This window comes from Centroberyx gerrardi, chromosome 13 (assembly GCF_048128805.1).
Source record: "Centroberyx gerrardi isolate f3 chromosome 13, fCenGer3.hap1.cur.20231027, whole genome shotgun sequence".
NCBI classification, from domain to species: Eukaryota; Metazoa; Chordata; class Actinopteri; order Beryciformes; family Berycidae; genus Centroberyx; species Centroberyx gerrardi.
This window is the reverse complement of record NC_136009.1, coordinates 12,458,255-12,485,031: the sequence shown is the minus strand read 5'-3', so window position 1 is coordinate 12,485,031 and position 26,777 is coordinate 12,458,255. Positions and strand designations below refer to the sequence as shown.

The 26,777-nt window shown below is 43.0% G+C and overlaps 1 protein-coding gene across 3 annotated transcripts in view; it reads right to left on the bottom strand.

Moving 5' to 3' along the window:
• The window catches only part of pde4ca (phosphodiesterase 4C, cAMP-specific a), a 57,140-nt gene that overhangs the window by 11,516 nt on the left and 18,847 nt on the right, over positions 1-26,777 (bottom strand). Inside the window, exons 1-4 of one of the 3 annotated variants that reach the window (XM_071896356.2) lie at positions 18,556-19,140; positions 3,528-3,719; positions 1,070-1,106; positions 2-75 (exon numbers count right to left, since the gene is read on the bottom strand). In XM_071896356.2, the coding sequence (XP_071752457.1) occupies positions 2-75; positions 1,070-1,106; positions 3,528-3,719; positions 18,556-18,683 (431 nt within the window). In that variant the 5' untranslated portion in view covers positions 18,684-19,140. Of the gene's footprint in view, position 1; positions 76-1,069; positions 1,107-3,527; positions 3,720-18,555; positions 19,141-26,777 lie in introns of those variants that run through there. The other 2 variants (XM_071896353.2, XM_071896357.2) reach the window with 2 other exon arrangements.

Here is a 26,777-nt window from a genome sequence, read left to right as displayed (position 1 = left end):
CTTGCTGGCTGTGCGATCCTGCTGGCCGGTTATCACCGCAAAGTTACTTCGGACTGTCCTCAGGCTGGCCAGGACCTACAAGATAGGGTCAGTACTGAATACACTAGTTCATAAAATGCAATGAACATAACATTTGTGAGATAATGGAACTAGTTATAGAATGGAAGACATATGTATAGTTTAAAAGTGCAGAACTCATAAATTGTAGTCTTGACTTGATATAGTTAATGCAGCTAGGTTGATTGTGGTGTCATGATGAAACAACATTCAGTCAGCAGCTTGTGAGCATGTCTCTGGACTTGTTTTGATGAAAGTATGGAAGGAAAGAGGAGATGTCCTTTCATTCACATCCCTCAGATATTTGGAAATGCCTTCACTTCATTCATCTTGAACTAGGTCAAGATCTTCTTAATATGAATGACGCTGACAAGCCTCTGAAACCTCATCCTGCTTGTGCATGCATGCATTCACACCACACGCATTCACCCCTCCCTTTCTCTTCCCCTAGTTTTGGTGGCATCACTTTAACACTGGCACTCCTGTATGTCATGTGTGTCAGTCCGTCTCCAGCCATCCTGCCTCTGAGTCAGAGAAAGCCCAAACAACTGACCGAGTATCTGGTGTCCAGACTCAACCCATGTAGCGGCCTTATCAGCCAGCATGCGGATCAGAACAGCATGGTCCAGCGGGATTGGATTCACCGCTTGCTTCACATTGTAAAGTGAGTACAAGTGTGACGCACATCCCACGTAAGGGCCAGCCGTGCCATGCAATGCCAGTGGGACGCCTGGCACTGTCACTGGGCCAACATAAGACTAAGGGCTGTTCCGGTGGAACCACTAAAGCCAAGTCACAGTCCATGACGAGAATACACCACTGCTGGCTCTGCTGGCTGGCAGAGCCTACTCTCTAAAGAGAGAGACTGTCTGGAAGCTAGTCTAGTTTTCAAAGATCTAATGATTTTCTTTCAAGTGAACATTTACCAAATTTCCAAATAGCAGAATAAAACAAAATAGCTTCATCATTTATTTTTGGACAGGGTTAACTGGACATGTTGCAGATGACTCACCTGTGCAAATGGAGTTACAATCATGTCTTCTGTATGTCTACAATGCAGAACATAACACACAGAGGAAAAACAGGCTTATGGCAATGAACAAAACACATGAAACACTGACAAGAGGGCCAATCTATAAGCTCTGATATTTTGAGAACTATGTTGTTTTATTATTTATTGGTTAAAAAAGCCTCAACAATTCTGTTACGACTAAAGAAACTGGGTAAATCAAACTGCACCTAAGTGTGAGGTATAATTTGTAGTTTATTAAACAATAAAGACAGGTCTCACAGACACTGCTGTCTGTGAGACCTGGCAGCTTGAGGACATAATTAGCTGTCAGTGATCCTCGTTCAGCGCTGCCTTATTCAGCATTCTGTAATTATGCAGCTAAGTCAAACAAAAAATATGTCATGCATTGCACATAGTAGGGTCGGTGAGGAAAGGGGTGGGGTTGGTGGAAGGGTGGGTGATATGTAATAAGTGTGAACTGGTAAATACTGGTAAAGTAAATAAAGACACAGAGTGTGTTATTATACTTAGTTGTCTCTGATTAAGCATCACATGCAAACAAACAGACAAACAAACAAACAAAAAATAACGGGTGTTTTAGGGAGTCTTAATGGGACCACAGGTGAAAAACCAAGCGATTCGTTTTTAGTCACTTTTGTCAGGAGGGAAGTGGGAAGTGGCCATGAAACCATCGAGAGGGAAAGCAGGAGAGGACTTTAGGGGACAAAGTCAGTGTTTTTATTTTCTTTTCGTTTGATCGTGTTCTTCTCACCGAGATGACAACCAGTTGACTTCCCAGTGCTTCAAGCTTTCTTCCCTTCAAAAACAGATAGGCAGGAGTAGATGAGGAGACCTGTGACTGATTATTTCACAAACTAAAAGGTGTTTAGACATTTCGACGGGGGAAAACTGGCTCTGGGACATATTGGAAAAACAAACAGCGAAAAAAGAAACAACAGAACACAAAAAAGTGGGCCCTTTTTTCCAATTGGTTGTAATCCTAGTGAAGCAGAGTTGACATGCGAGCGCTCCGGGATGGAAAGAACAGCTGGTCGCAGTAATATGGGGCTTTTCAAGACTGGAGATCTGACTGTGGATTTTCCAAACCCGCACGATGCGCGCTACGGTTTAATATTGCATTATGAGCTACTAAAATTGACAGACTGGGACAAGAATTGCATCAAAATGCGCTCAAGGTAGATTCTTCTTAGCAATCTGTTTTTCTTGGATTTCCGTTGAATCCATGCAAACTCACTGTGCAGAATTGGGCTGAACTATGTCAATACAAAGCTACGGAAAGAGAAAACACCAGTGAAAATGGCGAGCTCCTCTGGCTTCAGAGTTCTCTCTAGGAATCCAAGGAAAACGCCAAAAAGACCAGTTTCAAATTTGCATTTAAAGTTGAGACCACAACTGTGTGCTGCAGTTTGTAAGGGGGCCAACTCTCAAACCAATGTACCATATGAATCCTCCAATACGGAAACCTCTGTGCACAGGGAAGACAGGCTACCACCACTGGACAGAAGGAAAAAAGAAGTGTCTATTGAACAGACAACAAACATGTCTGTACTGTATATCCTTAGACTTGTATCCAAGGTTTAAGACATGATAATACTACACTTTGCATCCAAGAGCTTGTATTACCAAGGTCTTGGTGCTGAGACGTCTCACGCTGCACTTAGAGGTGAAAGGTGACAGACAGAAGAGGCAGCATCAACAGGTTAGACTACCATATGTTCAGTCTAAAGATTGAACTCATTCATTTTGCATGTGGCCCAAAACAAAGCGCATTTTGCATTAATGCATTCTATCAATGTTGAGATCCTGGCTGTTTTTGCTTTTTCCTCTGCGCAGTGAGCTGTCACATTTTCATTTCACGGGAGTATTAAGGAGGTTTCACCACGCAATAAAAGGTGATTTTGGCAGGATTTTTTTCTCAAGCCGTACAAAGCCTGACTTGGATATGAATTTATTCTCAAGTTGTGCAAAACGTGTTCTTCATTTTGTAGATACAAGTCTGTGTGGAACAGATGTAGTGCATAGTTAGGAGCCGCTATATTGCAAGAGAGGGACGCTCTGTAAATAAAGTACCTATGGAGCAGGCACTGATTTGAGGCGGGTAAGTTAAGAATGCCATACCCTTCCATAAATAAATTGAGGAAAACACATAAATAAATTGAGGAAAATACCTTTTGTTCACAACCATATCACCCTTGTTACATTAGCAAAAAATATCATCTATAGTGTGGACTTTCTAGATAGGGATTAATTTCTAGGCACATTATACCTTTTGTCACAGGGAGTGTACCTTCTCGACAAAAAGGCACAATCTCATTGACAGCAGTTACAGTTATGTCATACTCCTTTTTTTCTGAGCGTAAAGGGACTCCCGTTCACAATGACGTGCCATACCAACAGTATCAACTCATGGAACAGCTGAACATGGAAGTGAACTTACAGGTCGCTGGCAGTGGAGGAGTTTCTGGAAGGAGCCTTAGGCGACAGGTCAAAGTCCGAGTCGGAGCGGTAGAGAAAGGACTCCCGCCGCTGGCTGTGGGGAAAGTTGGCCTGTATGACCAGACCAGAGCCAGGGCTGGCCTGCGGGTCCAGGGGGCTGCGCCCCACCGACAAGCCATTCTCCACATCAAAACTACAGAGAGAGAGACGGAGAGGGAGGGAGAGAGAGAGAGAGAGAGAGAGAGAGAGAGAGAGAGAGAGAGAGAGAATTTATTAAGGTTAGATGACAGACAACAACTATGTTTTATGGGTTAGTTTAACACTAGGTTTGTCCTTTTATGCCACACAAGCATTATAACATTCACCACTCAGCTTCACTGACGGTACAGAGGAGAGCTATATACTTGCTGAGCTTGCCAGTAGAGTGAAATCACTGACCAGTGGAAAAGGCCTGAGAGAAGCCTTGTAGGAAGTTAACCATCCATCCATCCATCTGCCATTGTTAAATCATCATTCATCAATGTAGTAATCATTTTCCCATTAGAATATCAAATCTACAAATGACGCACCTGCCTTGACCACTCGGTAAATTGAGTGTATCTCCAGCAGTTGTCCACTCAAACATGCATGTGCCTGTTTTCACATACTAGGCAACAATAAACATGTTGTTCTCTTCTGGGCCAATCAGTAACAAATATTTCACCTTGTGGTTTTTTATTGTTTGGAACAGGGAGGAGCTGCCACTCAGCGGTCTGTATCATTTGAAATGTACTTGACTAACTGGTTATTAAAAATTTACACTTTGACCTGTAATTGTAGTTTCCTCTTGGGCCAATTAGTGTCATTTTGAAAATGCAGGAAAGCAGTAGCATCATTCCCCCAAGTTTCATCAAAATCCTATGAGTGTTGCATGAAGTGTGCAGTGTGTGACAGAGGGACAAACAAATGAACGAACAAATTGATCCAGAGTCCGTAGATTTCATTGTGGGGGACAAAAATTCAAAAACTGTCTAATAGTCCACATATGTTATCCTTATAGCCAGTCCAATCAATATTTGTGAAGTTGAGCAACTCTCTTGGAAAGCTAGAACCAAGACTTTAATCATCCTTTTGGAGTACAGACTGGGGCTACTCCATTGAAAATGACTGGGAGAATAGGAACTACAAGCATACAATAATCCAAAATTAAAAATATCACAAGCATTCATCATTCATGTAACAGCTTTTCAGCAATGTTGTCCGTTTATCCATAAAACAGGAAGTAGTGTAATTTAGACGGAGGCACAGCCATTATAAATAGATAAAGACCACAATAAGAGCTAAAAATGACTCATTTAGGAGGGTGACAAAAAGGACACTCCAATGTGAAATATGTGGGAAAGCAGTTATCACACTAATATACCCCACAGAGTGAGCTAAAAATGAGCATTTCATTTAAGGAAGTGACAACAGGATTTGAATTTGGTCCGACAATGGGGGTCACACTGACTGCGCTGACAGAAGTGTGAGAACCACAGAAACTGAATGGCTCCAGATTCTGTGGTGAGAGCTGGTTGCCTCTGAACGGCCTCCTTGCTGTAGCTGGGCTGATGATTGGGATAACTCATCCACAAAGCCATTCACATCAAATGTATCATCCAATCAGATGAAATACAAAACATCCTCTAAAGATCTGAAGGACAACAGACACTCCCACAACACCGCTCAGCCACAATCACACCACTTCAGCCACTGTGTGTGTGTAGGTACTTGAGGGGAACTTGAAATGAACAGACACAGACTGACCTGACCAGCCTCTGTAGTCGGAAAAAATAGGATTCAACACAATTTTACAACAATAACAACAGTCACGCTGATGATCCACTGTATGGCCAGTCTCAGGCAGGAGAGCGTGTGTGTATGTGTGTGTGCACATACAGAAGACTAAATGCCTGTATGTGTGTGTGTGTGTGGAGAAGGACTGCTGGTGGACCGCTGGTATAAAATTAGCATCAGAGTATTGACGTAGGGTCATGTGAGTGTGAGTCTAAAAATAGCCCGGCGTTCAGGTGAGTAGGAGTTCCTCCTGATCAAACATGATCCGACTACAGAGAAAAACACCAAATAAAGGCACGGAGAGGCCATTTTTCACAGTCTGGGCACGTTTCAGCCTTGATCCACATCTCTATTTTCCCACAGCCCCTCTGCTGACATGCGAACCGAGGGAGCCTCCGTCAGCCTGCAGCTCAGTTTGGCAACACGGCTCCTTTTCTAAACAGTCTGAGGAACTCCAGAGTAGAAATCCACGCTTTAGCAAAACAACCATTAGCAAAACGTGGAGGATTTTGGACGGGCAAATACCAAGTCACGCACTCAATCTTTTCTCAAATAAATAGAGCAGGGGAAGAAATACCCAAAGCCAGAAACCCAAGGCAAACAAAAACTGGAATTATGAATACGAGAGAGCTAGCCGGAGATGTCTGTTGATGATATGCGAAGGGAAGAATATAACACAGTACCAAAATATTATTAAAGTCACCAGTATGTCAGAAGTCCCAGGACAGAGTGCTGTAGTAGCTAACAATAGATGTTACCCTGAGAGAGTAATACAAGATGAGGGGACAGATAATATTTACCAGTTAACTGCAGTTAACTGGTGAGTGACTGAATAACTGCATCCCACATTTCCCCACTGTATGCATTGTGCAATAGTGTGAAGTCTATACATTTACACAACCTATCATTTCATTATATTATCTCTACAAAACAGAATACTATCATTTCACAATTCTGTCAATATATCGATAAAAGTAAACCAACCAGCAATAGGCTCAATGCCCATAATAGCGCAATACACCAAATGTGATCGCACAGCAAAATATGGGCTGATTTACAGTACTCTAATAGTAGGCATACATGCACCAACTGTAGCATGCAAACATCCCATTCATTCCATCTCCATCCCTTTCTCCAGTACACCCCCCCCCCCTCTCTGCTGTCTCTGCCTAGGATGCTGCATGAGTGCAAGACGTTGGTGTGTTACTGGCTATTATGTAACAGCAGCTGAGCAGAAGCCCCTGTTCCTCCATTCATGTGACAGATACAGACACACTGACTGCGCTATACATAGCCAAGGAGGGGAGCCAGCGAGAGGAGAGAAAGTAGTGGGAGAGGGGAAGAGAGAGAGAGAGACTGAAGTAAAATGGGGCAAAGAGAGAGAGAGAGAGAGAGAGAGAGAGAGAGAGAGAGAGTGAATGAAACTTTAGGGAGAAAGAGAGTACAGACTGTTCGATGTGTTCAATGCAGAGAGGTCGTACGTTCAGTCCTTTTGCTCTTCACTGTACACTGTGTGACCGAGAATGTACAAATGTATACCTGTGGGTGTGTGTGTGTGTGTGTGTGTGTGTGTGTGTGTGTGTAATTATACCAGAATGAGCTACACAGTAGTCCAACTTGCTACCATATGAACCCTATATTGGGTATAGAACTGAACGGTAAGCAGAGTGCATCGCCCCTCCCCAGTTACTGGATGTACACTTTCTAATTGTGCCTATGCTTGGGGCTCAACTCTCTCTCCCATCTCTTCATCTCCCCTCTTTTCTATCTCTCCATCCCTCTCTCTTTCTGTCCTCCCTAATGATGCTGCTCCCCTGGCTGTTCCTGCGTGCTCTGACCATAAACCCGTTTCTATTTTCGTTGCTGCTCCACGCTTCTGTCTCTATGCAGCTAAATTTAGCCTCCCCCATGCGTGGGGAATAGACCGAGAGAGGCGGCAATGCAGCTAAAAATAGGATTTCAGGTGGAGTGCAGTTCCCCCTCTCCCCTCTCTCTCTCTCTCCATCCCTGTCTCCCTCTGCATCACGCAGGAGCAGATTCTTCCCTCCATTCATGAATATTTATGGAGGGGTTTCTATCTGAAGCAGATGCCAAGCTAAAATTAGATCACAGATCAAAATATCGCCCACGTCTTTCCCTCACTGCTACTTCACTTCCAGTTTTCTCCTCCCACTCTCTCTCTCTCTCTCTTTCTTTCTCTCTCGCTCTCTCTCAGCTGTTCTGAGTTCAAAGCAGGGGAGTGAACGTAGAGTTCTGACTTATTCATCACACTGGACTATTTACCTTTCACTTGAGTACTACAGCATGCGCACGCACACATGCACACACACACGCACACACACACACACACACACACACATACACAAATAACCGCAATGATCTCCTTTTGGTCCATGTATGAGTTGAGAATAAAAGCTTCAATGTATGTAATTACTGAAGATTATGTGATCAATCAATTCAATGTAATGTTTTAATGTGAATTAAATAATGCAACATTCTTTCTCAATTACAACAGTTTCTTTCTGTACTGATTGAGTTCATAGTCAATTGATCTCTATTATATAGTTTTCACACACACTATGAAAGGTGGCAATTGTTTTTTTTTTTTGTTTTTTTTTATCCAAGTAAGGTTTACTAAGGACACTTTTCAGCCACATCCTACTTCACACTAATCCTGCTCACACATTCACACCTGGGAGGTGCCTGCTACAACCACAGTCGTCTACTGTTGTCTGAACAGCTCCATTGTACGTGGGCATGAATAAGCATAGAGTCTACAAAACGTATACTGAATGTGTCAGCTGTGGCATGTTGTGTTTTCAAGAGGGTCAAAGGTCAGGGTTCGGGCTTATAGCGTGCAAGTTGCCCGGACAGGAAGCTCCCATAGAGCCACCATGGCTGTTTGGACGTCTGGACTCCATTGTCTTCCAGTCTTTCACATGCCAGCCAGTCGCACCCACCCACCCACCCACCCACCTTCCCTCCTTCCCTGCCACCCTCATTGCCTCTCTCCCTCCCTCCCTCCCTGCCAGCCTCAGCCACAAGTGACAAAAATAAAGAGAACAGAACTGAGCAATAATCCTGTTGAGTGGGCGGGTGTTGTTTGCCGATACACTAGATAAACTTGTTGGTGAGTGATGGCAAATGTATAGTAGGTGTTGTCTGGTGAACTGAAATTAATTCTTGTGACAGAGTCCCTCTACTGGGGCTTTGGTGAAATCGCAACAGGCAAACCTGTATACTCCACTGTTGAAAATAGCAATATATATGAGTGAGATCAAATATTATAAGATTCCCCTATGTGTGGAGAGAGTTATACGATAGACAAAAAGCAAGCTGAAACACATGCCACTCCTTTGGGATTGGATATGGTTACATAGATCCATCTCTAGCATGTGGCTGCTCACTTGTCTCACAAAACTACTTTGGGCTACAAATTCACACACTGGGCTACATTCAAATGCACACACACACACACACAGAAGTAGACACACGCGCTCACACACACACCTGATTCCTTTCTCTAGCCTTAAAACCCAAACTATAGCCAACATTCCTGGGCATCAGAAAGCCTTTTAAGAAAAAAGAAAGAGAGAGGTGTGTTACGCCGTTTGTTATTTAAGCGGGGCTGGCTGGTAAGAAGTGTGATTGATGGTAACCTGTCAGTGGCCCTGATACTTGACACCCCGCCTGCGTCACCGCCTGTCACAGCAACGTCAATCCCATCTGGGGAGCATTATAATACAGGAGCTCTACAGGGCACAGACAGGGGGGGGGGAGAGAGAGAGAGAGAGAGAGAGAGAGAGAGAGAGAGAGAGAGAGAGAGAGAGAGAGAGAGAGAGAGGAGAGATAGGCCTGTAAACCAGGGCAAGCTGTCATCTGAACCTTCATTCATCATTCCCAGGCCTTTGCTGTGAGACAGCCAGAGGTAGAATTAGTTACGTAGAATTAGTTACAGCAGAGCGGACTGGCAGGACCGGCTCAGCCATTTATTCAACAGACATTTAAAGGAAGGGAGAAAAGAGGTATTACATGTGCCGCAGATAGAATCTCATTTAGCGATTGAGAGTATTGGATTTCTTTAGATAATTTGAAATACTTTTTTATTTATTCATTATTCTATTACAATGAAGAAGTAAGTTGGGGTCAGTGGTTGGTAGTGAGAAGCAAATGGAAAACTGCAAAATAAAGGCAGCAAAAGTGTAAATATCAAAGTATTTATGTTGTGGTTTAATTGAACATTCCAATCTAAGCTGCATGAGGGAATACATTGTTCACAACACCACTGCATCTGCACATGACACATTCAAGATGCCCTGGTGCTATAAGAAGGATTTCATTCTATTTGCGGTCTCGCCTAAGGAGACCGCAAAGTTCACAACAGTAGCCGAGAGTCCACACCCTGAAGCTCAACACAGAGAGGGAAGTCGGCCAGGGATGCAGAAAATCAGTTACGTGGTAAATCTGGCCAAGTTATAAGGCAGCTTTTAAAACTAGTATTGGAAAAGATTGTGAATACAAAATAGAAGGCAAGCGACTTTTTGATGAACATCAGTGTTTTACACAACAGTGTGCTGTGTGATAAAGCCTGTCTGGTTGCTGCGGCCCCTCACAGGGAGGGAGAACCACCCTGTCTGTTTGTCTTGCCCTTCCTCTCCTTTCCTGTGACATCAAGTTATTTGAGGGTGGAGGTGGTGTGTTTATGTGTGCGCACAGATGCATGTGCTTGTATTCATATGTGAAACTACAGAATAGCCTTATCCCCAGTCTATACTGTACCTACTACCTCCTACAGAGCTGTAATCCCTCACTAAGTCTTGGCTGAATCTTCTATCCAAAACAGCTGCAACACTGACAACTCAGGAACTTTATGTCTCTACTAGGCTAGCTACTTCCTCTTTCTCTGATTACTACCATTCTATCAAGTTGCTACTAATATATTGAGCATTGTGTAAGAAGTATTGGAAATGATCATGGCTTTAGACCAACTCTTGCATGGCTGCATGAACAGCAGTCAGCAGGGAAACATTAGATTCAGCTGCGGTCTGTTCCCTTGTCTCTGTTACCACCTAATCCCTATTGTTAATAAACATCAAGCAAAAGTCTGTACACTGTGCTCTGCACATACATACTCCAAAACATGTTTAACAAAGAAATAGAGAATTTAAGGATAGATAATTTAGCTGCAGTGATTTCAGAACAGCAATACAAAAATTAATGTTTGAAATTTAACCTTGTAGTCACTGTATCATTTTCACACCCAACATAACAGAATGCAGAGCCAATCCAACAACATGTCAAAGTTCAAAATATTGCCAGACATTACAACTATATAAATGTATGTCCATTGTTCATAATCAGGCAGTGGAAATGGTATTTAAAAGAATGTGAGCCGGTGTAGTGTTAGCTGACACAAGAGAAAGGCAGGAACACAGAATCACTTCACTGACCTTTTTATAATCAAGTGAGAACTGACCAGCATTATGGGACATATAATGGGGCAACTTTGTGCTGTATAGGCCCAGTGATGTGAAAACCACTGCACTGTGTGTTCTTTTGATTGTGGATTTGTAGACGGGAAGTGTTTGCCATAGGAAAAGGTAAAGTTATGATTTCCTTGATGAATTATAGTTGGTTGTTTAACAATAAATCATTTTTAAGAATTTATTTTTGGAATATAACTTGGTAGGAAATAAGATAAAAGTTGTTATCATTATATATAAAAAAAGTGAAAACAAATGGCTTGATTCCAAAGGCAACAAAGGTTATGTTTGTTATATCAGGTTATATTTGTTTTTCATAGGGACAAATGGGTGCGCACACACACGCTTGCACGCACACACACACACACACACACACACACACACACACTGTAGTACTGTACTCAAGTGTTAAGTATACAGTCCACAGTGATGAATAGGCCAGAACAGTATGTTTGCTCTCTCTCTCTGAACTCAGAATAGCCAAGAGCGAGAAAGACAGACAGACAGAAAAAGAGAGAAAAGAGAAAACTAGTGTGTGTGTGTGTGTGTGGGTGTGCTATGATCATTATATACGCACAGCATTCTCAGAGTGTCTCAGTGTTCCCTCTCTGATTGCCGTAATCACCGTCTCGGAGCACAAGCCTCTTCCTCAGATCTTTCCTTTGGAAAACAAGACCAACGCCGGCGTGACGCCTGCGGTGGAGGACATGCAGCACACACTGTCCTCTGCTGAGCTTTACAGTGAGGAGCAGCTGCTTAGGACAGCCCCCCTCCCTCGATTATTGATTGATTTGGGCAGCAGGGTAGTGTCATGATTAGGGAGACTGTCCCTCAACCCAAGCCCAAGCCCCCATGACAGCAAAGCATCCGCCCTGCTGAAGTGTCCTTGAGCAAGAGACTGAATCCCTACCAGCTGCAGACCCTGACCTCTGAACCCCATGTTTAGCATGCTTAATGTATTGGGAATCTAAAATTGAGTCAATCTGAAATAAGAAACTTCAGAAATGCTCTGCACCAACAAATTAGCAATTTAATTGCTTTTAGTTGCATGTTCCTTTATCAACTGTAGCATTTTAGTGCAATTTTAGTCCAATTCGTTACAAACTGTATTGTTGCACTTAATGCTTATAGTGCCTGTTCTATGGATGGATTCAATTGATTCAGAAATCTGAAATGAAATCTGGATAACCAAGGCTCCACTGTAAACTCATTCCTTAGGTTCAACTACTGCTTTGTGTCTTCTCCAAGACTGAGCTGTTGAATTAGCCTGACTGGTGGCAAGACTGCGACACAAACTGTGTGAATAATGTGCGGACAGTTGGCTAAGGACATCCTACATACTGTACATGCTGTGCTCTTTACACTGTAGACCATTATGTAAGCTGGGGAAGTGTACAGTAGGACAGCAATGACCAAAAACAGGGTCTGACTACATAAATGTGTCACTGAAAGCATAAATAAAACTAAAATTTGTATGTAAGCACAATACTGCTGAAAGCGTGCAGTCGCGCCACGTACAACTAGTGTATTGTGTAAAGGAAAAAGCCTTAGGAGTGCTGGTAGCGGCTCTTTTAATAAGCCTGAGCTCTTCTACCTACAAACAGTGCAAATGGGGCGCATCCATCTTTCCATGGTGGAGGTGTGTGGGTGTGTGTGTGTGTGTGTGTGTGTGTGTGTGTGTGTGTGTGGACGCACACATACATGTACATTCACACCCACGTATACACACAGACACACCAAGGACTGTAGTCTCTGTTATCCTCCAGGATCATATAGCAGCACAAAGAAAACAGTGAAGTGAGAGAAGAGCGGGAGGGAACGGAATATGACTGGTGTTTCTGGAGGTGAGAAGAGAAGAGAGACGTGAAGAGAGGAAGGGAGGAGAGGAGGAGGAAAAGGTTGAGAAAAGTTCAGAACATGGGAAGGTGAAATTGCTGCAATACAATCAGCATAAGGGAATAATGGTACGGGTTCCTGAGGTGAGATGAGGCCAGAGGGAGGAGAAACGCTTCTCTGACACTGTGTGGGAAAAGAGTAGGCTCTACAGACAACCAAAAAACCCTTTGTTTTATGACTAATGCGCATGAAGTTTGACACACATCAAGGTTACTATGACTTTGATTTAGTATTAGCAATAGCTAAACTTGACCAACCAAACCACTGACTGAAGTTTTACCTGATTCTTACCCTATGCTCAGGCTAAACGCGAAAAAAAAGTTTACAAGCGGTGCAAATGCATGCAAAGTCAATGGAAGGAGGCGAACGGACAGAAATGGACACCTCATCCCTCTAGGCGGTGCAAATTGAGACAAAGAGGCGTTCACTTGAGTTAAAATGTTTCAACTTGAACAAGAAATTCACTTGACACAGTAAAGAGGAAGCCAATCAAGTTCATGCATATCCAGGCAACTGCATGTTTCTTTTCAAAATAGACGACAAGCTCATTGTGTGGTTTTTCCTGATTTGTATGCTACAGTACGTCATTCAAGTACAGAGACAGAAACAAAAAGGAGACATTTTGTTAAGAAAGTTTTGCTACTTTTTGTACATTGGCTTGCTTTCTGTTGTGTCAAGTGGTGCCATCAAACACACTTGCATGCCATCACAACACTCAAGCGAGTAAAGTGAACATACGCTCCAAGTCGAGCGCTCAAACTCCTGTGAGCAAAGCGAGGCGAAGTTTTGCCTCGCTTCCCGTTTGAATTTACACTCCCCTCAGGCCAAATACTCTTCTGGATATCACATGAAAAAACCCATTAACTATCCTTTCAACACAATGACTTAGCATAACACACACGCACACACACATACACACACACACACACACACACACACACACACACAGGCACACAGAATCCCACAATTTCTCTGTCATGCTGCAAAAAAAAAATATTCACGTCTGGAAATCTCCTCACTGGACAGTGAAGTTGCTGGGGTTTAGGAAAGCATCCACCCCATAAAACACTGCAGCCACTCAGTCATGACTTAACACTGGGTGAGTGAATGTTACAAACGACCCAACAGAACACCACAGACGAGTGTGTGTGTGTGGGTGTGTGTGTGTGTGTTGTGATGTGAGCCCAAAACCACATTCCACATGAGTGTACCTGTGTGTGTCTGCACTGGCTTTTGCGTTTGTCCACATTTGCTTCTGTGTGTGTGTGTGTGTGTGTGTGTGTGTGTGTGTGAGGCCTGCAACCCAACACCAGTGGGACCTCTTCCCTCTGTCTGTCAGGTAGATAGATGAAGGTGCATGATGCTCCCTGTGGGCCCGGCCACCATTAGAAGCCACTCAAGCGCTGATTTAAGAAACGCTTTGGAAACGCTTTCAGACGCATTTATTAGACAAGCTGCCTCCTGGCCGTGACGACACCTCCCTCTCGCCAGCAGCAGTTTGAGTTATGCTCTGCGGAGGGCACGGGATGACTTAATCATTTCTGCAAATGAGGTGATTCATGTACTGAGACTGAGGGCTTGGACTCATTTATCGAGAGTACATTGACTTGGCAAATTTAGATAACTGACCTCTGGCACAAGCGGTGTGTATCTATTTCAACGATAACAGTTTATGTCTACAGACTTATCTCTGACAAGAAGAAACAGAAAACCTGCCGGACAGGTTTTGGCGTCTTAAATATCTGAGCGGGGCCAACGTTCACACTTGGAGATTTTGATAAATCAAGCACATGAAGATCTCTCTTTTTTTTTCCAGGTTGAAGCGAACGGAGGAGGGTGTTGGGTTTCTAAGAAATGCAATTCTAAAGCTCAACCTCAATTACCTCACTCACATCCAATCTGCCAAAACTGTCGTCTCTCTAAGACGCTTAATTCATATTAAATTACTCTGTGCATAAATCACACTCCCTCACTCCCAAACACTGAGCCACCCCACAAAGCTCAGACTTGTATGTGCTGTCAATGGCTCATTTAGAAATAATCTTTAGGCTCTTTAGGATTTTTCCATTTCTTTCCTGGCTGACACAGCTTGCATAATGCTCCATGTCATTGCCACTTCATTTTATTCTTGGCCCTCTGCAGACAGCGTTGAGGCAAATTAGATCAATAAGTCTGTGGACAGACAGCAGGCTATAAATGGACTAGAGAGCAGAGCGGAGGAACGACCTGGCTAAAACTAATGTAGCTAATTAACCAGCATTTCATTTTCAATTTGACATGAGAAAATACAGTCTGCCCCTGTGATCCTTTCTTAAACGTATTACTGTACCTTTAATCCAAGATTTAAAGATTAAAATGGGGAAAAACAACATTATTCAGGACTTCACCTCTTGGAAAAAAGCAAAGTTTCACGTAGTTTGGAGTTAGCAAATAAGGACTGACTCAAGTCAAATGAAATGTGCCATACAGGTTGCTTTCGTAGCCCAAACCCAAATTTCAGGTTCATAAAAACTAACTGAAAGGATAAACGAACACGGGATAAAACATCAAAACCAATAAGCTCTGATCCCAGGAAATTCAGCGGTAATCCCGTTATCTGTCCTCTTTTAGGAAAAACAGGTGCTACCTTCAAAGCCCCTGGTAAAGTTGAAGGAAGAAGCCAACAACCGCCAACCATCGGCTAAATAAAATATCATCGCTCGTCCAGAGAAAAGGAAAAAAAAAGGATCGTGGTATTTATGGAGAGCAGATGTATCCAACACCTCAATTTGTATGGTACGTGTTGTACTCGCTCATAACTCCCAGACACGTAAAAGCATGCATACCCTCACCGCAAATCCATGTGGGGAGAAAGGGGGTTTTGTTATCTACTTCTTATGTAGTTTGCTGAGATATTCTGGCTTTAAATCAGGCATGGAGGACACGCAGGACGCTGCGGGTTTGGTGTCTGATGTCAAAAGCCGGTAATTTGTACCTTTCCTCCCCCTATAGGTTCATCTCATCCCCTAATAAGCTTCTCTCATGTCTGTGTGAGGATGCACCCATGCAGAGGATACTGTATATATATACACACACACACACACACACACATCTGAGCCCCTACATCGGCTCTCCGGATGTCACTTTATTAACCAGCTCCAGCTCCACTTTATGTGTGCAGGTAGAGAGAGAGAGAGAGAGAGAGAGATGTGAAAATGAGAGGGTGAGGAAGGAAGGAAGGAAAGAAGAGTGAGAGAGTGGGAGAGAGAGGGGGAAAAAATCCGGGGAGAGATACTCAAGAAAAAGGGAGGACGCATTTCAGTAGCCTTAAGTTATTTCCCAGAGGCCCGGCTGAGAGGGATTAGATTGTCTGAACATGATATAACACCCTCAGATATAATCACACCGTCTATCATTTGCTGTTTTCTAATGATTTAATAAACATCTAAACACAACATTTATTTAAGGAGTGTCTGCCTGTTGAATACAGGATATTAATAGATTCCCAAAACGGAGGCGGACACGGCTGTTAATCTCTCGCGTCTCTGTTCCCCCTGCGCTCCGCTCCTCTCGGCTCCCCTCTTTTCCTCCAGAGAATAAAATGGTGGTGGAGTCTGTGGCTCTAACGGCCGGTCGGATCTTCCATCACCGTCGCTGGTGCACCCTGGGTAAGATCAATACCTTGACCCAAATAAAGCTACTGCCTCCCTGCCTCCCTATCGCTGTTAACCAGCCTCATCAACAAGACCACTGCTCTTTAAACTGGGATAAAGCTTTCCTGAACTGGGGCTGGTGTGTGTGGGGCCGTTCTTTAGACTGTTCTATGCAGTTTATGGCCAAGTTGTGAAGGTAAAAAAAGATTCTAGCAGTACTAAAGAGTATACAAAGGCATAAAACACTGTAATTACGGGTGGAAGCATCCTGAGCAGCGGTGTGACAGCTCTAGTTGTCTGATATGTCCACACTTTCTGCATTATCCCCTCAATTCTGGCTAGAGAGGAGCATGTTTTTTTTTTGTGCTAAATTTCCATTCTATAACCAACACAGTCCATACAGAAGAACATAAGTTGATTAGCATTTCTTGGAATGCCAAAAAAAAAAAGAAATCCTTGAGAAGAACTGAAAGGACAATGATACGCCTGTCCCTCTAAACTCCCCCTTACTCACAAATGTTTTGCATTATATCTGCTAAACAGGGATCCAGCCTGAGAAAGAGGACAGAAGACCATAATGTAAACAGGACTTTATCTCAGAGAGTCCTCCCTCATAACCTCCCCGCTGGCACTGAGGATTATGTGTGAAGCTACCAAACCTACTGTGGACTTTTTCCTGTGAGAATATTTGTGTGAGGAACCGTACAGACGCCGCAGTAAAGCTATGTGCTGCACAGATATGCGTGCATGAGAGAGACGGTGGATTATGCAATGAACAAACATGATTTGCATAATATCTGTGTGTGATCTATGTGTTTGTGCATGTGTGTGTACTGTGTACTTTATGAGCCTGAGCGTGTGTGAACCTGGTTCTGCCAGTGTTCTGCAGTGATAAGATCCTAAGCTGCTGTTTACAGAAGTGACAGACTGGCAGGCGATTACAATTACAGCCAAATTAAATAAATCCATTAATTAAACTCGCCATGCAAAATCGACGTCTCTCCAAATTTACTGTAATGGACAAATGACATTATCCACCGCACAAAGAAAATGTCTCATGAATTCCCAATGGGTCCACCATTGAAATTTAGTTCTCAAAAATGCATAGGCATCAAATGGAAAACCAACCTTTTCCTCCCTCTGTTCTGAATTTTATGAATAATACAAGTTATCTGCTGACCTTTCTTGTGCTGAAAATGGTTTGCAGGCCAAAACATTGACTGAAGATACAATCCACTGCACTTCCACCTCTCAGACACTTTTTCATACATTACAGCTCCAATGCACATACAGCCTCATCACATCACTGTCAAGTCCTGGCTGCTCTACAGAGGACTAGCACATAACACAGTACGACAATTAATTTGTCTTTAGCCAGTGTGGTGCTTTGGCATCAATATTCATTTACAAAATATTAATAAATAATTTTGAATTGCAGTATTAATTTCAAGTTATTAGACCACTGTTTTTTCCCCAGATGCAGCATTAAATTTTAATTATCCAAAAGGTATTGCTTTCACACACTTTCACACGTTGCCTCATGTTTCTTGCTGCAAAAGGACTTCAAAATGAATAGATCTTTTGTGTCTTTTGTATTGTCAAAAACACCAAAAATAAGCCGTCGCTGGAACAGTACCTAGTCTAACAAAAGAGGAGACAACACAGCGTGACGGAAAAAGATTTTGAGAAATGTAGATATGAACCAAAACACAACTGATAAGAGCAAAAGAATGTTTTTGCAAATAATGTAGTTGATATAGGACGGCTGAAAATACCCCACAGATAACACATATCACTGTCATCTGTAGTCAGATAAAACAGAGAAGAGATTCTTTTCTCAGAAATACTTAAATCACATATAGTCCATACAGTATATGTGAGCATCTCCACTCTGTTGTCATTAATACTGATACAAGAGATTGACATTGACAAGTTACCTGTATTGACTATGCTATAATCTAGATACTTTAAATCAAAGCTACTAAAAACTAAGAATTTTGGAAACTGGAAATGGACTAATCTCAGCAACATCAGTACTGTTTACCCACAGAACCTTAACTTCATATCACAATGCACTAAATTTGATCTGTACAGCTCATACTGGTATGTATGTGAGAGAGAGAGATGAAAAGAGACAGTGAGAGGGAGCGAAAGAAAGCGAGAGAGACTGTGAGTGAAAGCAAACGAGATTGCTCTTAATTACCGCCTGCGTCTCTGTATGATGTCAATGGGCCTGTTGACAGCGCACGGCGATCCCCATATGTTCCCGCTGCGCACGGTGATGCTCCGCTCCACGGAGTAATAGAACCCGCAGTTCGTCGGCACGCTCATCTTTCTTCTAGCTTCCTCTCTCTTCTCCGCTCGTCCTCCTCCTCGTCTCCTCTGCTGCTCCTCTGCTCTTCTTCGTCTCCTCGTTCTCCCTCAACTGGTGGTGGCCGCTGTCATCCCTGTGAAACCCGGCCCGCTCCCCCGTGCGTCTCACTCTGTCGGGCTGTCCGGCTCTCCGCAGCTTCCCAGGAGTTCTCATTACCTCTCACAGCGGTGGGACACCGGCTCTAGGAGCGCTGGCTCCGGCGCAGAGCCAAAACGACAATGGCAGTGCGATCCATGCTATCTCTTCTTGAAGGGGAAATGAGCTTTCCCTTGGAAGATGTGGAGGTAATTGCAGTGTATTCCTAAGCACCTGGATTGATTCCTGATGTGAGGTGGAGGGCTGCAGACTCTCTCCCTCTCTGTCTGTCTGTCTTGCAGTCTGCAGAAAGAGCTTCTCATCACTCTCAGCTCAGCTCCATTCATCAGTCCCCCATGTACGTCTTTGCTTCAGGTCTAAATGTGGTGCACCACTGCTGCCCTCTTCCCCCTCTCTCCCTTTCAGTCTGCCTGCTCTTCCTCCCTCCCTCTCTTTCCCTGTCCCTGTTGCTCTTCTTCTCTCTCTCTCTCTCTCTCTCTCTCTCTCTCTCTGCTTCCTCCTCTACCCTTTAGCTGCTACACCTTAATCACATAACAAACAGAAACCTTTCCTTTCCCTGGGCAAAGTTGCTCCCATGCTCCAGTCCGTCCTGTGCGGTGCGTTTTTGTCCGAGCGCCCCACAGAATGTGCGTAGATCTGTGGAGGTGTGTGTATGTGTGTGTGTGTGTGTGTGTGTGTGTGTGTGAGCAACCGAGCGTGTGCGTAAGTGAGCAAGCGTGTGTGTGGGCATGTGACTGAGCAAGTGTCTGACTGTGTGTGTGTATATGTGTGTGTGTGCGCGTGCTAGACGGGGAGCAAGTTTCAGAGTGAGGTCACAGCTGAGAAAGGGGGCGGGGTCAGAGTCAGCATGGGTCCTGCCTTCGCTAAATGTTTTACCCATTTTAACCCCTTCCTGCTCTCCTTCCCACCACTGGGGAGAGGAAATATAAACACACACACATACACGCACACAGAAAATGCCTCCCTCCCTTCAGATACACAGAATCAGTGACATGACCGGCATCCTGTCCAGATACCATCACAGCATTCTTCCATTATTCCTCCGCTGGGCATAGTGCCATTATCCTTTCCAGATGGTGTGTACGTGTGTGTGTGTATGTGCTGATTTGTGTGTCTGTGTGTGTATGTGTGTGCGCACAGGTATGTCTCGTCTGCGATAGGTATAGAGATTGATGACAGGATGAGTATGATAGGATATTAAGTAGCTCCAGGGACACAGGTTGCTGTAGAACACACATGCGTACAAACACACACATACACACACACACATACACACACACACTCATGCGCATACACATATATGTACTCACACACAGGCTTAGGGGCTAGCATGCAAGGTCACTCATGGCCAGGGGCAGTGTATTTTTGAAGACCAGAAATGTGCAAAGTAAATATGAAACCTAAGCTGCTTGACCTTCTCTATGCTTCATAAGAAAACTTACACAGGAAATATTTGACAAGACATCAGCAAAATGAGCCGGGAGCCAGAATCTACAGGCTTCGTTCCCAGAGCCAGATTAAGCCTAGCGCTGGATTTGAGACCAGAAGACAAGATCTATCTGAGATTTCATCAGGACCAGCCATGCGTATGGGAAAATGCCTCCTTGAGTTACTGTGGAGCGGCGAAAGATATCAGGAGCAGGGAATGGTGGCTTCTTGGCTGAATTACAGATGCTCTGGTGTTGTCTTGTCCTTGCATTTTAACAGTTTGTATATTTCAGGATGTGATATTAAACCATAATTTATTGGGTATAGCAGACCTGTCTCAGCCTCCTGCTCCAACTAGCCCCTGCGCACAAAGACATCTCCTTAAATGGACTTGAATTTCAAACCCACATGCTGCAATATAACAAGGTTCAATTAAACTTGCAGATCAATCAATATCACCATCTCATCCCCGTGGAATTCATAAATGTTGGAACAGAGAGCTAAGAATAGGTGAGAATGGAAAAAAAAAAGGGAAAAGTTAAGAAACGATGTGTGGTAATAAGGAGAAGGTTGATATGTATCACCTCTAATATGAACCAGGCCTTTTTCTAGGGGAGAGGGAGTCTAAAATGCATCCCAGCCCCACTGCTCCATTACCCACATATATGAAAGTGTCTTTATTGTACATGTGAAAAAGTTTCATATGGCGTGGTTTTATTTTTCAACCTCATATTTATATCTGTTGCAACATACAACACAGGCAGCGTATAAACACTCCCAGCCCCCTGAGGCTGCGCACTCTAAGCTTTTAATATAATCTTTTAATATAATACAAAAGTTCTGTGTCGGCGGTAGTCAGGAAAACCGCCATTTAAGGAAAACTCGGCACTGCTTGCTTGGACTGAATAGGTGCACAAAAAAAAAAGTCCAATCACCTAACCGCAAAATGAACAGACCCACTGCTGTATATTATTGGCTTTCTGGAAGCTGCGCCGGGAACAGAAACAGAGTTTAAATCCAATCACACAAGTACAACGAATTAAACTGGTAGCTGTTTGGCTTTAGTAGGATCCGCTGTAAGATGAACCCATGCTGCAGGAACAGAATCCAGGCTCGGGGCTCTTCTGGATTGATAAAGAAACCGTAGCTCTACAAGACAAACTTCAACACAATCTGAATACTTTGACTACACACTGTTTCAATTTGTTCGACCCCCTCGTAATGCAGTACAGTGTGTGCTGTGTTCACAACATTAATCTTTTGTGAATACATATTGTGCAAACATTAGCATGTGATCAGACAGGGAGTCTTGTGACTGAAGGCTGAAGAGTTTCCCCCGAGGTCGGACAGTGTGCTGATGTAACATCTGATGAAGGAATGCTGTAAATAAACATTACTATGTATTTTTGACACTTTTCGCGACACGGGAAAAATTGCTTGTATCTGGAGTTAGAAGAAAAAGCCCTCAAACAACAAGGGTCAAGGACATTATCCCTTCTTATCCAGAGTGAAGGCATACACATACACTACACACTCTGTCTCTCACACACACACACACACATACAGTGGCTGGCGGTATAACAGAGGGCTTCACAGCGTTGTCTGTATCTGCGTCACCGGGGTGGAAGAGGGTGGATGTTTGAAGAAAGACAGGCGCTAAATGTTTGGTTCTGCTCAATATCTTCTCGTTCTGTCTCAAGACAATCGCGCTCTAAAGCGCTGGACACCGGGGCCAAGACAGTGTGGCGAGGTAATCTCCAAAACTCATAAAAAATAGCAAAGCATCATAAATTCTGGCAAACCCCATAGTTTAATACCTCATTATTTGCAAAAGGGGGCTTCATGACATCATGTGTTGGCCGCACTGCAGGCATGGCGAGCATTCCTGGATAACAAGTACTGCTGAAATGACTTTCATTATGGGAACCTCACATGGTTTTGAAGTGGTGTGTCAGTGGAGTTGTTGCCTGTCAGTGGACAGATTGTCTGTTTGTGGTTGTTTGTAAAGCCAGCTAGGACCGGATTCATTTCCAATATTATATTATCCTCTTAAAAATAATTATGTTAAAATGAAAAAAAACTAAAAAAAAAACGTTAATAGCATGGCCGAGAGGTTTTGTCATTCTGAGAAAAAAAAAAAAAAAAAAAAGAACAAATTCGCTGTTTTGAATTCCATGTTTGATGAAAATGATTTTATCGTCTGTCTTTTAGATACTCAACACTGGCCTTGCATCATATTAAAATAATAACTTACTATTTATTATTGATGAACTTTCTCTTGGGTTATAATTAAATCTCATTTTGGTTTATCATTTGTAGTTTTTGGCATGTATTGGGAAAAGACAATATTAGCAGTGTTCATGTGGGTTCTACCAAAAACTGGCTGCCTTTGTAATCCATAGCAATGTCACTCATCATTTTGCTGCTTTTATTTATGAAATTCATGTAAATTTGCAATATGATAGAGAATACATTCTCTTTTCCATATTCTGTCATTTCTTCCAAGAAATCATTTTGCCTGTTTTACTGATAATAGCATCAGGGAAAAAAGCCTGAACCCTGCCGGTGTATAAATAATTAAAAAGCAGCTAACGCTGTGAGTGGGTTTACTGTTTATGGAGTCATGTTGAGTTGTATGTGCTGGAAAAAGAAAATCTTGTACCAAGGTAAGAAATCACTATAAACTACTTGGGTTTTGAAATATAGCCACATCCACATCTAAAAAGACTCATGAGCCGTAAGAATGAACAAGAAAAAAAACAAGAAAAAGTCAGTCACAGCTAGTTAGCCAGTACTAGCTTAACTAGCTAAACTAGTACAAGCTAAACTAGCTTCACTAGCTCAGTTTAGTTTCTATACAAAGACACACTGTAGAATATATTTTCTGTTCCCTTATGTCTTTATGGAACTGCATCACTTCTATGTGAAAACAACTTCAAATATGAAACATGCACAACCATCTACTCTAACCTCTAAATCTCTGAAGTATGTCTGTGCTGTAGAGAAAATAAAAACTGTAAATTTAAAACAATAATTCTGTATATTGACAGCTTTTTTTAAATCCTTATCCAACAAGGTAAGTTGACTAAGATATGATTTTTTTTACAGCAATAGCCTTAGAGAAGCAGCTGCAGAGGGAAGGGGGTACATGCACACACACACACACACACACACACACACACACACACACACATCAGTGGGCTGCCCATTTCCACCATAGTTTTCTACTACTGCTGACCACTAAACATCTGTAACAGGATCTTTAGGAAGCAAGATGCATTGGAAAAAACTACTGACACTGCCCACATACAACAGAACTAATGGACCCTTTCCTCAGTTAAACAGTAACTCAGGGGCCATGTAGAGGCAGTCATGTCCAGCAATGAGAGAGCACCAACACTACCAAACTGTACACACTCATGAAACTGGAAGACGCTTCAGATAAAAGCGCCCACAGAATGGCAACATATCTACATTACTAATGCAGAGTGTTTGACTGAAGAAACACAGGCTGGCCACATGTTACGTCTCTTTAGAAGCACCGTTGCAGCACGGTCGTTTTTATGGCTATCATTAATCGAAGGTAATTACAACGAGGCAAGAGAAAAGCAAACAAACTAAAAGGAATTCCCTCATGTCATGGCACCAATCATCTTAAATACGCGTACGTCACAAAGCAGCCGGGCCAGGTGTCTCCGTGCGGCTGTAGCTAGCAGCCTATATTTAACTGAGTCTTGGTGATGTCAAACGTCATGTTACAGCATGTACTGTAGTAAAGGCTATCAGTGTGTCGCCTCATGATTCATTAGGCTGCCATCTGCTAGCGTGACGGGGGTTTGGGGGTAGTCTGATTTGGGGATTGGGTGGATGACAGACTTGTACACACACACATACGCACACACACACACACACACACACAATCGCAGACAGGAAAATGCTCACTAATGCATGCACACGTACAGGGACATGGACACACTCTTGCATTCACACATAAAGTGACAAGTAGACAAAAACACATTCAGACGCACACAGGTGCACACACACACACACACATACACACACACACACACAGATGGCAGGTGGCTACTTTTACATTTGGTAAGTGTATCTGGGGATGACGAGGGCCATGAAATGCTCAGTCACAGCGCCCATGTCACTGTTGCCACCTCTGGGAAACAGCCGGGAGAGAGATCAGCTTATACACCCTGGGCCACTGTGTACTGTTAAGTGTGTGTGTGTGTGTCTATTGTATATGTGAGAGTAAGTGTGTGTACAGTAAATATGCATAGTTGTAGACGTGGCACATCAGTGTCCTTCAGAAACCTTATATCTCAAAAAAGTCAAATTTTGAGAAATTGAGAAAAAAACATTGAATTCCCCATTGCTGTCTTTTGATTATGCATTTGAGGTTTCTGCAGGACACTGACAGTATCTTCAAATGATTTAATATTTGGCCTAGTTGAGGTGTGCTCAGCTTAAGTTATATTTTATTAAATATTACTTGTAAATACTGAATTACTGATTTCATAAATTCAATGTGCCATGTCTCAAGATTAGAATAATTTACAACATATCAGTAGTTGTAAGTGTTGGTATTTCCTTCGTATATTTGAGGGATAAATTCTCACATATCATACTGTTTCCTTCATTGGCCGATGTACCAGCAACCAAACTCAGTCATGAAACTGGCAGAACAGAGCCTGTCAAGACCAAGCCCAGTTGTGATATGTTAACTAATCTGAAGCTGACTATAAAGAAAATAATAAAAAAAAAATTAATTGTTAATCCAGACAATAAATTACATTTAAATTTTGACAATGTCTTCATTAAATTGCCTCAGACAAATCCCTTCATCAATACCATAACATTCCAATTAATGAAATACGGCCTTTTTAACCTGCATCAAACAGCCTAAAAAAATGGAAACATAATCTTCAAAACAACCACTTCTCAATTTTTTCCAACATCCAGCTACTATTTGTTCTGCTGCAGGCCATCGCTCTGCATCAGTCTCCATGCATAACTTGATCACTTTCCCCCTCTAGTGGTTACAATATATATACTGCAGTGTTGCTAGAGCTGACACACAACACTGATGACTGAAACAAAGCAAAAGCAGCTTTTCTTCTGAGATGGATATTCATCAATAAGTAAAATAAAACAAAATGACATCTTTGATCTAACCATCTGTTAGGCCTAATATCATTACAGATTTTTTCACATGACATTATTTTGCACTCTTTAACCAAATAATACTTTATGGAAGAGATAGAGATAGAGATAATAAGGCCAAATATGGAGAAAGCATTCCTGGGGAAAAGGGATTAAATGTACAAGTGTGCGAGTATAAATTCAATTTATAGATAGAATTTTTGATGTCTTGTTATTACTGCTGTAATCTCTCCGAAATTTTGATGACGGGAAGAAGTATGCCTTGTGTGTCCTCTCAGAGCGGGACGGGGATCTACAGTAGGGGTGCTGGTTTTGGACTTGGTGTTTGAATAGTGTTAGTGTTGCTGTCCCAGGCTGCTGTTGCCGGCTTCAGGGATCGATAAGACTCTGGAGGCGATTGGGGAAATCAGTCATGCTGAAAACATGGAGTACAGCGGTGACGCACACAGCAGCCGGCCCGCCACAGCCACACAGGCCGTATTGACTAATCTGGCCGTGTGGGTGTGTGTGTGTGTGTGGTGGGGGGCTGGCGGCTATATTGGGACCTTTGACATTGACACTGTTGCCCTTTGGTTAGCTTACCTCACTTGACACTTTTTTCTATTTCCCTCTTTATTCCCTCAATTGCAATCTAGCCGTCTCCCTCTCTTTACCTCCCCTGTCTCTCCCCTTCCAGTCATTATCTGTGCCTAAACGCTACGCTATCTCTCCGCACGTCTCTCTCGCTTCTTCACCACACTCTCTTCTGTTGCATCTGTCTCTCCCGCTCTCACCTGACTCACCCACTTTCTGTCATTCTCCGTTTCAGGCACAAGCTGAAGTGAAGCCATCCGTTCAACCATCATCTCATGACGCTGACAGAGAGCTGTCATCTTCTCTGCACCCATATTCAGCGTACTGAATTGACACAGTGTCGTTCAAATGTATCACGCTGCCATATAAAGTCTTGCTTAGGAGGCGACTAGAAGTGTGTGTGTGTGTTTGTGTGTTTGTGGTAGTTACAGGGTTGAATGAATAGCGCCTTGGTACCATTAGTACAACAGAGGATTAGAGCTGTCTCTATTGTGATGGACACATCTGGATTATAAGAGACTGCTTTGTCTCACGGTGTGTGTGTGTGTGTGTGTGTGTGTGTGTGTGTGTGTGTGTGTGTGTGTGTGTGTGTGCGTTGGTGTGGGTGTGTGTATATGTGTGTTTTACAGGGAGAAAGAGAAAATGATTGATGTCCAAGTCACAAATTCTGCACAATTAAAACGACTGCATCGGTTGCAACCCCGGGATATTTTCCATGTAATGCTCATTAATAACTGCAATTTTTACTGGGAACAAGATATACTGTAACTCGTAACATCCAC